This window comes from Haliotis asinina, chromosome 6, assembly GCF_037392515.1.
Source record: "Haliotis asinina isolate JCU_RB_2024 chromosome 6, JCU_Hal_asi_v2, whole genome shotgun sequence".
Classification (NCBI taxonomy): domain Eukaryota; kingdom Metazoa; phylum Mollusca; class Gastropoda; order Lepetellida; family Haliotidae; genus Haliotis; species Haliotis asinina.
Genome location: NC_090285.1, coordinates 64,596,024 through 64,608,150, shown reverse-complemented (window position 1 = coordinate 64,608,150; position 12,127 = coordinate 64,596,024). Strand labels below are relative to the sequence as shown.

At 36.0% G+C, this 12,127-nt stretch overlaps 1 protein-coding gene across 1 annotated transcript; it reads right to left on the bottom strand.

The window, feature by feature from the left end:
• Positions 1 to 1,345: 1,345 nt before the first annotated feature.
• Positions 1,346 to 11,849, bottom strand: LOC137287435 (transcription factor E2F8-like). The gene is made up of 11 exons (XM_067819705.1): positions 11,622 to 11,849; positions 9,263 to 9,836; positions 8,746 to 8,825; positions 8,276 to 8,406; positions 7,989 to 8,112; positions 7,480 to 7,632; positions 6,814 to 6,957; positions 6,564 to 6,635; positions 6,198 to 6,278; positions 5,106 to 5,276; positions 1,346 to 4,640 (listed from the first exon to the last, which is right to left on the bottom strand). Exons 2-11 carry the CDS (start codon positions 9,832 to 9,834, stop codon positions 3,187 to 3,189), a joined length of 2,982 nt encoding a protein of 993 aa, XP_067675806.1. The 5' UTR covers positions 9,835 to 9,836; positions 11,622 to 11,849; the 3' UTR covers positions 1,346 to 3,186.
• Between the last annotated feature and the right edge of the window lie 278 nt (positions 11,850 to 12,127).

Here is a 12,127-nt window from a genome sequence, read left to right as displayed (position 1 = left end):
GTAACCTTTGTTAACTGCCAATATATGATGACTGGCCAGTTCGTCCCGTTGTCCCGCACGTGGTCGGCATGTCATAGATGATATCACACAGTCCATGTAGTTAAAATGAGCGGCTGTCGTCTGGTGTTACGTCACGAGTACCACGTGCCACTCTGCACGAGACGGGTGCGACAATACCATGATGTATTGAACCATGTTTTTCGTGGTCAGCTTGTATGCGTAGTTACTAGTAGTTTACGTAAATCAATAGAAAGAGTTGCTGGACTTCAGATGTGAAGAGATTGGTAAACTGGTCTCGTATTTTTAAAACCCTAACTGAAATCACAACACATATGGACCAAATATATGCAGTAGAGTTCACTAATGGAAGACTTGCGTATACCATTTTAAATTAATTCGTTCAGTCTCTTTTAAAATTGTAGAATAACATGCATTTATTCTATAGTTATATCAGCTATTGAAATTAGTATTTTGTTTCATAATCTTATACATGACATTAACATTCTAGAATATGGTGTTGACATGCATCTTAAAAAGTCTTTACCAATAAAGTCCTTCTTACAGTCCTAAAGTTTGATAGGGTCCCCAGATTAAAATGCCACTGAATCCTTCCCCTCCAAATATTACCAAGTATCACAAGCTGGTTTTCGAAAATTTTACGAAAAAGAATCTGTATTGACTCAATATTACTTCAATATTAAGAATATCAGAATTAAAACTATCTTGATAGTCTTAGGTAGTTATTTGGAAGTAATTTTAATAATCTTGCAAGTGCAGAACCAGAAAAGTAGTTACAAGGCTGTTATCCATAAACTTTCAGTCTTCACTACCTTAAAGATTCAAACACTCCAGCTATTGTCTGAAGCAATAGTCAAACTAATGAAAATCCAGTTTCTAATATATCTACTCCTCTGGAACAATTAAAAGATAGGTTCCAAGTAAATAAAAAGACAATAAAACAAGCTGACACTAGAAAACAAATACACTGAAATGATTGACAAGGGACTGGTGACAACTGAGTTTCACTGTTAAGTGTTGTTCAAGGAATGAGTTAGTGATAACACATTTCCAGTGCACTCTGTCCAACTCGGACTCTGTCTTTCTTGGATTGTTGTATAAACTGGACTGAACATACGGTGCAAACCTTCAGATATCTATATAAGACATTTCTGTCCATCTCCGACTGCTGTCTAAATCAGACTTTTTCAGTCGGTCCCAAGCTGGTCCGAACTAGACAGAGTGCACTGTAGTAGATTATGGTGATCAATCATGAATAATTTAAGAGCCAGGTTTTATGGTGTGTTTCATATTCTGTTGTATAAATGACAAAAGCACATTTTCCATATTTGATTACTTGTATTTTATTATACAATCTGTCTTGCAGAATATATACAATTGACTCTATACACAACAAACTCTCATTACAACCAAGTTCAATGTGGCACACAATGGAGAAAAATAAAATTTAACAATTGGTAACAACAGTACACAATGTACTATTATGACAATGTCACAGTGAAGAGTATTGTTGTGCATGAAATTGACACATTGAGCGAGCCACATTTGCCTTAGGTAAAGGCATTGCAATGAACATAAATATGAAATTGACATGAAAATATTTCATCAATATATTATAATCTGGCACGACTAGCATAACATAACACTGACTTGCTTGGGGGCAGGCACAAGGCCTGGAATAATGAACAAATATAATGAAGAAAAGAGTTTGTGGTTCAAATTAAATTACCCAAATTTTCTTTGTGCCAGCCTTAGAAAAATATTAATCTTAAAATATAAATACATAAATAAAACAATAATAAATAGTTCTTTTGTTAAGTCTACATTTTTGTAAGGGAAATCTTGTCTCTTGATAGACCAGAGTTATTTGTGATGAAAATCACAATTCTTTTCTAATTACCACTTTGCACTAAAGCATGATGTGTGAGCTCTTGTTGAGATGATGAAAATTCTGATATGCTGTTTTCACACGCTAATATAAAAAGAAGAAGAAAAAAAAAAATGCTGCCTTTTGGTGGTTAACTAAATCAATATGTCAAACAAATTTAAGAATCAGCTGCCTCTAATACCTGATAATAACAATAATAAAAAAACCCCAACAACCCAAAACCAAACCGCAGTTGTTTCAAAACCCCTACACAAATTATGCAGTTGCCCTTGTCAGTTCATTCAAAATGTTTCTATTACTAAAAATGCATTGCAGGCTATATTTAGTGTCTATAATTAGGAAAAGAAATTTTCAATTCATTACATATTACAAATACTAAATGTTTTTCTTGACCTCTACCATAATTGTCTGTTTGCACACATGGAAGCAGATTCTCAGCTATTTACTAACAGCGGAATGGCTTGGTAATGTACATGAGATCAAATAACAGTACCAAAGTAACAGTAAGTCTGGCAACAAAACAACTGTAAACACACGCATACTGGTTTCCCAAACAACCATTTGACACCATTCATTCTGTTAACAAGGTGGGTGTATTGATTAACAATGCAATAATCACATGTAAATGATCAACGTCAAATGTACCTTAACTGAAGTAATGACATGGCTGTGGAACAGGAACTAAAATAAACTAATGATTAAAAAAAAAATAAGAAAAACACACAAAAAAAATAACAAAAACAAAAAACCCAAAACAACCAAAACAAAACAAAACTGAAGTATGAATTCATGTAAAAAAATATATGACTTTGGAATACTGTTATTTGGAGTAAAAGAAAATTCAATACTTGCAAACTGATAAAAGTAAGCTGTGTCAACTCAACAATGCAGATTGATATGTAAAACACCAATTTGTAATGTTGGAAAACTACAAACACTGTCTGTCATACAACTGTTAACACACTGACATTTCTTGCTGTGCACCTAAGTTCAAATGATGTATGTGTCCACTGATTTATCACAGTACAATCTAGCGACTAAATGATCAGAATTTGATTAAATAACTGGAATAATTTACTAAACTACATTTCATCTAAAAATAAATGCATCTATATCTGCACCATATTAATATCAAAGCATCTTCCATGCCAAAACTAAAACTACAGCTTGCACTTTCACTGTCTAAAATACTATGGGGATAAATACTATTCCATCAATACAATTTCCAAGAAGGAAATATTTCAAATTAGTACGATTTCATTCACAATTTCACTAATTTTCTAGCACAGATCAGACAGGGACAATTTTCGTACTGCAGTTTTAGTGTCCTGTGCAAATGCTATTGGGGTAAATACTGATCCGTCTTTGTGGATTAAAGCAGTGCCTGCTGAGGTGGTTATTGGTTGTTCCGGGGGTATGATCATACGAACTTGTGGAGATTGAACTGGTGAGAATGTTTGTAATGGTGAAGATATTGCTGGTGATGGAATGGAAGCTGATGTGGCCTTGACCTGAGGTTGCATAACATGTACAGAGGTAAAGGTCATATTATGTTGAGCATGTGGGGTGGGCATGGTGAACATTGTAGGACTAGATGGGGTCAAGGGTGGGCTGAAGGTCACTGGTACCATGAAACCCATTGGCTGACCATTGGGCGTTACTGGTATTCCCCCAACAATCTGCAATGGCTGGGTTGGAGTAAAACCTTGAAGAGGAGGGGATTGTGGCAAGGATTTGGGGGAGACTTTTGCCATTTTGTCCTGACCATTTACTGGGACATGAAACACAGACACTGGTTGCTGATTGGGAAGTTGGATTGTTACACGCTGCATTGTAGGTAAAACGGTCTGAGCAGGTATGTGACATTTACTGTTTTCTCTTGGGGATAGCTTTCCACATGGAGAATCCTCATCATCAGCTAAAGGAGCTGCCAGTTCCAGTTCTGATGCTGTGATGCGTTTGAAGGTATCTGGAGTTGGTTTCCTTTGAACATTGCACATGGGAGGTGAGTTGCGGAATTCAGGAGCAAGATGAAGCGCCCTCCTATCTGCTGCAACCTTGCGTTTGGCACATCTTTGATTAATGGCATCCACTTCCCCATCAGGTGTGTGGGAGAAACTGTCTGATGAACTTGCTCCTGACTCTTCCTCTGTTGATGGTGGAGTTGGAATGGCTAAACGAATTCTTTTATCAACAGTATTAACATTCCTTACAGCTACATATGTCCGCTTGACGCCGCGGCGATCAGGTTGAGCCAGAGCTTGAGGAGTTGTTTCATTCATGGCTGCAAGGGTGCAGTCTGGAGATGATGACCTTTGCTCTAAGACTGTCATCTGAGGAGATTTATCTGTTGATGGTGTATTAGGAGAAGATTGAGTAGAAGCATCTTTAAGACTAGAAGTATCCTTCTCAATGGGCACTGGAACTTTGAGAGAACGTAACACAGCGTCAATCTGATCCCGTGTCAGTGGAATCATTGTTGGCTGTTTCATATTCTCAGATGGATTCAAGGGTTTTGTCCTGAATATGAAAGCATTAGCCTTGCCAGAACTTTTGGCTAGGCTTATTGTTTGTGGTGTAAGGGGAGTTCCTGGACTGGATTTATTCTTTTCTGAAGAATCTTGGACAATGGTCAGCTGTCCATCTTTCATGATAAGCAATGGTTTCTTCACTGTTATTGGCATGCTCTGAATCTTTTTCAACTCAGGATTTGGCAATGGATCTTCCAATGTTTCTGAAAACAGGAAACAAAGCCCATTAACATACTGATAAACTCACCTGTAATACATGCTGCATCACCAAATATTTGTATGCAATGGAAACAGGAGAGAGGTAAAAGTAATTTCTGTGAATAAACAAATGAATAATGAATAGACCTCTTTTGATTTCTCTCTCTCCAACCCCAAATAACATCAGAATATAATGGTCCTCCACATGGATTATTTCCCCTTGACTAAAAAAAACCAAAAAAAACAAACCAAAAAAAACAAAACAAAACAAAAAAAACAACAACAAAACAACGAAAAAAAACCCCCTCATTCCAACTGCTTGACTAAAAATTGGTTCTATGATGCTCTTACAGAGTATGTATTTGTGCTCAAAACAGGAAATGCATATTAATCAGGAAGCATGCTTGTACACATAAAATATCTCTTTGAATCATTGACAGAACTATTTCTCAGCCTCACAAAATACATACCATCAAAGTTGAGTTTTTTTACAGGACTAGAGGGTTCAGAAGAACATCCATATAACTTGGATCTTTCCTTCTCAGCAACTTGGCAGATTTGTTCGAAAGATGCATGGCGAGAAAAGCGACGAGGAGCATTGTCAGCCTCTTGCTTCAGTTTGCTGACTTTCGTTTTAGCTTCTGAGGAAAAAAAAAAAATAACACACATGATGCAATGATTCTCACACTGGTAAAAGTAGAACAGCTTTCTGAAAAAATGTCCTAAACAGTAAATATTGATACGAAGATTCCCATCTGATGTACACAAAATAAAAATAGCACAACTGACAGCCACCCTTTTAACTTGCTAAGTATGTATTTCTTAATACAGCATATAGCTTATCAGTTTTGTTACAATCACACATCTTACATACTTGATTTAAAATTTCAGTTTCCTTATTTGAAATATTACACCTTATTATCCATACCATTTACATAAATGTAAGTACATTTTCTGGTTTCTTTCACCCTGATATTTGCAACACAATATTCTGCAGAAAATTAGGGCTTAATTTGTTTGTGACGTACTAAACATAATGAATCATTATATTTTGTTTAAACAATGAAATGAGAGTATAGATTAAGTGATACAAATCCAAATCTATGTAATAACATTCACTAAGGTATACCTGCTGACATCAAGTTTTTGCAATAACAAATAGCATTGCTTTGGTGTATGGTTGTCTGACATTAGCAGTTTCCACCAATGGGTCACACCTTTAACTAACGGAACAAACCATCTGCAGCATTCTGCTAAAATTGTAGTACTTCACATGATACTGGTGGATACTTTTGTCTTTCTTTGCAAAAAACATGCCAAGACACTTCAGGAAATGATCAAAGGAAGTGTAAAATACAATTTTTGTGTAGAAATAAAGATAAAAGATAAAATAGATGCTTTGTAAATGTCAGAATTCAATTGCAGTATTTCCTATGCTGAATATATGAGATCAAACGTACATGCACCTATCCCACCTAAGTTCACAAACTGCTGTGGAATGTGACAAGCTACAGGCCATCAAGCAAGTGTCCTGTCTACTGCAGATATTTGATATTTCTTACCTGCTAAAGTTGCAACCACAGATGGATTCTGCATAGGAACACATGGATGAATGGGTCTGTACATATTTACAAGGTTGGCAACTGCAAAACAGAAAGTAGTTAAAATAAGAAAATATGTTATGCCGAAAACATAAAAATGCAAGAATTATTGATTTTGTGTTTATCAAAAAAATTCAAATCCTTCCATCAAGAATTTTTTTTTTTGCACAGTACAGCATGGGTGGATTTCAAAACTGATCCCTTACATGAAGGTTGAAAGCAGTTGGTTCATCTTTCAGAATTCTAGTGTCTGGCAAAACAACTTAATTCATAAGCATTACTAACTCAGACATATTGTAATGAATAAAATATTTGATGTGTATTTACCATTGGCATTTTTAACACAATCAAGCATAGAGTGACGAGAACTGGGACGATGACAGCCATCAGTGCAACAGTCTGAAAATAACAGATTGATTACTTTTGGGGAAAAACATGATTTTGATGAAAACATGTGACTGGGACACACTGTTCATACATTAGTAGAAACTGATGAACTCATTACTATGTAAAAGTGCCTATTGTATACGGGTACATGTAACTGAAATTTCTAAATACTATACAATCAGGTACTTACAGCCAACATCATTGACGTTATCAACATCAGGGCCGATGTATTTGAATGCTGGTTTACGACCTCTGATCTCTGTGACATGGACCTTACGAATAAGGTCAAGACTAGTGAGGATATTGGCAATGTCATACAGACGTCGGATCTTAGCTGGAAACAAAAAACAATGAATAAAGAAATGTATTGTACAAACAATTTACTCACACATAATCTTGACAGAAGCGAAGAAAGCTGGTATTGACAATTTTGTAAATGTTACCAATACTGGAGATTAAGGGTGCAATAATTTCACCCTGCAGGATTAGTATAAATTCCTTTCCTGTTAATACAAAGTGATGTATTTACAATTTACTGTTTACACAGAAGTTCTGATATGATAAACATTCTTTTTAAGACTAGTGGACAAGCAGAGATAGCAATAAATCATGAGAGCATATAGTTCCGTTTGCATATGTAGCAATCCGTCTGCTTTCAGCTGTTTGTTTTTTATTTATCTGTGTAATACAATGATTTAATATTCACTGAATCTAATAATTAACTGACTGTGGCCTAACAGACTACTGGTAAGGACAGTTTATAGGTAAAGACAAGGAATGATCCAAAATATAACAGTCCCAGAATGAACGCAAAATATTAAAACACTCTTTTGATGAACAATCCCAGATGTCTTACTTTTGAATTTGGCACTCTCTGTCCTGTCAATGAGGGGATCACCAATGAGTATTTTAGCTGAGAGATCCAGGTTGACGGTCTTTGGTTTAGAGACGAGGAACAGCATGAGAAACTTCTGACTCATGATGCCAAGGGATTTGTCTTTCCGGACTGCTGAAACAAGCATGATATATGACGCTACAGATTTAACACACTCGCCAGGAACAGATCCAGCCATATCCATGCTGAACTAATCTTTGGGCTTTTCTTTGTGTTCTAATGAAGTGAAAAGCAAAACCAAGATCAGTTGGATCATCAGAAAGTTTTGCACTGCACACATCCAAATAAAGTTGATTGAAAAGATTAACTTTATTTATATTTGTAATTTATTTAAATTTGTACACACATTGTATGACAAAAACATGATTTCTGGCAAAACCTTGTAATTCAATGGATATTTATCAGATCTTTTAATCATATAAAACTAATAGTAACCCATGATATTTAAACTGATAATAACTCTAACATACCTTTGTCGCCAATTTCAACTGGTAACTTCACTGTACAAGTTTCCCCATCTTGAAGTTCCCGGTTTAGTTCAAGTTCCTTCAGTTTATCCATCTGTTCAGCAAAACCTTCAGTCTCAGCCAGAGCCTAAAAACATGAACAATGAACATAACTATGATAATGGCTGTGACTTTATCATGCTAAAAATAAAAGACCTGTCACTGTCTAAACCTTATGCTGACATACATGTGTAAAGATATATATTATTTGAACAACTTTAACCATTTCAGAATGAAAACACAATACCTACCCTAAGTTTTGCAAGCGTTGTGACAAGGTTTGTCTTTCCATGCCATGCATATCTGTTCTTAGCCACTCTGCTGACAATTTCAACGCTCTCCAGAACATTTACGATGTCATAGATTCTCCTTCTCTCAACACCTGAAATACATGTGCAGTTGACATGTTACTGATTGAAAGTTCAAAAGTAAAGTTAAGGATATTTGGGCGTTATACAAGTATTTATCAAAATAGGATATGGAGGGGGATCTATTCCATGCAGGCTGTAGGAACCTACAAACAGACACACATAAAAATAAGATGTCCCTCATGTGATGTGATTGTCTAATTAATCCCATTCCTTGAAAGTATTAGATTATTCAATCATCATGTTTCACCACTATGTATACTCAACACGTTTGGATTGCTAACTAAAGAATATAAAAGGAAAATGCTTTGTCTTCGGCCATCTATATTTTTATTTGTGCAGACAGTACTTACTGAGTTCTTTGGCAACTTCATCCAGGCAGATTTCCAGGTTCTGTGAAGGATCAGGGTATTCTGGATACTTCTGCAGAAACCTGAAAAATCAGAAAGCATTGTTTCAGTGTTGTTGATTGTTAAACATCAGTGTTAAAAGGCAGGTGAAGAAGCAGCTAGAATTGGCAGTTTTTGCTAAATATCTCATTTCAAAATGCCTGTCTTAGATCAATGAGCTAGTTGGACTCCTTCTAACCTGATTTAGTATTTGCTAAGATGTCAAGTCTGAACCTCGGTGGGGCATTACTTCAGTCTGGTTGATTCACATGATATATTTTTAAAAGATTATTACAACTTTTAAACATTTTTCAAAAGTGGATAATTCATCACAACATTCCAATCATAAATAATAATTTGAATCCACAAATAAAAGGCTTCCTTGTACAATAGAGAGTCAGTATAAACACTAGGAAACAAGAATGTCACAGTGAAATATGTTCATACATTTATCAATAAGATACACTGCAGGTAATCTTACTTTTGACACAGAAGTCCAAGAGATTTTTCTTTTCTGGACCCAGTTGTGGGTTTGCCTGAGTCACTTTCTTGAGACGAACATAATATTTCATTGTCAAAGTCATTTGCATCTTGATTCGATTCTTCTGCTAAATGTTGAGCATTTTCCTCTTCTTTCAATTTACTCTGCATTTTTCTAATCTCAGGACTAACAGCACTAAACAGCATCTTTAGATTTGCTGTTGGGGTCAAGGGAGCCTCAGCCTCTTCTTTGGGCTTGGTAGGTGTGACAGGCTGACTGTTATTGTTTTGATCTATGTCAATATTTTCCATGGCATTGTCCACAGTAACGTCAGTATCTTCTAGTGGAATGCGAATTTTTGATCTTGGGGAAGCCACTCTCTTTGGACTGTTTTCATTTTCTTTGTTAATGGCGGATGGCCTGCCCTTATTGTGATCACAATACTTGACATCACTGCCGTGTGATTTCTGACTGAAAGGCATCATGTCAGATGCCATATCTTCATCACTTTCATCTTCTGTTATTGATGCCCTTAGTTTTGCGGACAGCAACTGTTTTGTTAAGCCTGCCATTTCTGCAACAGAAATATACAATGCTGGATTTCATTGTCTTAATACAAATATTTCCTCACTTGTATCAAGTTTACTAAACATTCATATTACATGACATGTTTGAATGAACTGTAAAGTTAATGAAAAGTCTGTTATGAAGTATGTGCCTTAAGTAAGAACTCATTAGACCTTTAATGAAATCAACGTGAGCTTTATGGATTTAGCTCTCAAAATAATCTGGTTTGTGAAGTTTCCTAAATAAATGAATAGACAGACTCCCACACAGTTTATAACAAGCTGAAGTGACCCTTGCTAAATTTTTAGTTTAAAATCAGTGATGTTATGGAACTATTTCCTTTAGCTTCTACAACAAACATGTTGAACAGATACTGAAATTACGATGTTAATTTAATTATAATCCATGCAATTCTCCAGATTCAATCTCTAGCAATAACAAAATCATTGTCAATAAGATATGTCCCAAGGATTCATTGTTTCCATGTGATATTAATCTCTAATAATAATTATCAAAAAAATTCAGACTGATCTTACATCTGGAGTGTGAAAGAAACATATGCCATGGCAAGTGCAACAGACTGTGAAATCAGTGATTAATAATAGTGAGGGACTTCTACACAAGGACTAAGGTCATAAATCTAATTATGCAATCTCTGCCAGTCATTTGCTTTGTAGACTACATTTTGATCGGACTGTAACTTGAAATTAATAAAAGAAACTTTGAACAAAGCAGGTTGTCAACAGGTGGTGAAGTGATCAAGCTCATGTTGACAACTGCCTGGCGCGCCCATTCTCCCGCTAAAATTCAAGGGTAAAATTATTCGAAATAATTTTACCACCTAAATAAAGCTAACGGAACAGATACTAATGAGTGATATAAAACATCTGGAGGCAGAAAAATTGATTTGGCAAACCGTGATAATATCTAATGCACAAAGAAATGTGAGACCAAGAGAAATCAGAGATCAAAACATTGTCCCAATTACCGGCGTCCTTGCCTAACTGTAAATAAATCCTGAAATCGACAACCGTTTCAGACTTCCGAAGGTTTACATGGAGATTAGACCTACCCAGACACTTAGTATCCAGCTACATAACATAGTTTAACCTAACTTACCGAGTAAAACTCCATACGACACCGGTTTGAGCGCCCAGACTCCGCGTTATTTTGGCTCGTCTGTACGATTTCTGCACGTTCGAAATTGGCGCGTGATAGTAACCCACAACGGGCCCTATCGGCCCGGAACGTGGATATGTAAAATGGCGGGGGTGTGCCAGCTTACAATTTGGAGTAAAAATTATTTCAAAATAGTTATAAATGACTGCAAAAGGTAAAAAATTCGACTGGAATAGCTTGCATATGCATTGAAATGACAATAAATTGATAGAACAGTCCTGAACTTACTAGAAATAGGTCATACGATGTTTGAACATGTCAATACCGGTCGCGAGCCAACTGGTGCAATATGAATTGTGGCTATTTTTGTACATATGTCAATTAAATTATTTAATCATAATAAGTAACTTATCACAAATAGGTATCATTGCAAATGTGACATATCGAGTGATAGTTTTTAATATTGTATTTGAAATAAATACACCCCTCTTTACGATCTAGAACATGGTTTTGTACCGTTGACAGTTGTGACATCAGCAACATCTAAACATAATGATTACTCGGTCTAAACGATTGAAAGGACAGGGTGGTATGACGGCATTAATAACACATTTTTGTTATGTTTAAGCAATTAACAACAGTAAGTAAATCTAAACTTGAATCATCAACACACCTTTGTTTTTGCAGTGAAATATCTCACTTGCCTGTGCACGACCTCGAACTAAACAGTCATATGTATTAGTGGACAGCCGTGGACTAAGATAATCCCTGAGTGTAGATCCCTTCCAAATTATTGCTTGTCCCTGCTTCTCCTGATGAAATATCCTAAAGTGCAGGGACTTGATTTGTCTTGTCACCTCCCTGGTAAAATAATTTTTGTGCGAAATCAATTCGAGCCACCACGAATATTTGGCGCGAGATAGTGCGTTTTTAGAATCTGTAAATCCGCCTACTTTTCATTGTCCAATCAAAGAAAGGCACCCCGCTTTGACTGACAGCGAGTGAAACAGTTATCCAATCATATCGCCTGACAACGTATGTCATAGGTCATACAATGAAAACATGTCCATGCGGAACATATGAGCGAATAACGTTATGTGTGACGCGAGGGAAAACATGTCTACACTAGCATTGTCACATGATCGTATGTATTTATGACTTTCAATAAGCAGATGATTA

Bases quoted from the DNA above. Each gene is read 5' to 3' on its own strand.
- LOC137287435 (XM_067819705.1), bottom strand. From the start codon at position 9,834: ATGGCAGGCTTAACAAAACAGTTGCTGTCCGCAAAACTAAGGGCATCA. The intron at 8,113-8,275 runs GTAGGTATTGTG...TCATGTTTTTAG, and splicing joins CAACGCTTGCAAAACTTAGG to GCTCTGGCTGAGACTGAAGG. The intron at 6,958-7,479 runs GTAAGACATCTG...TTTTGTTTCCAG, and splicing joins AGAGAGTGCCAAATTCAAAA to CTAAGATCCGACGTCTGTAT.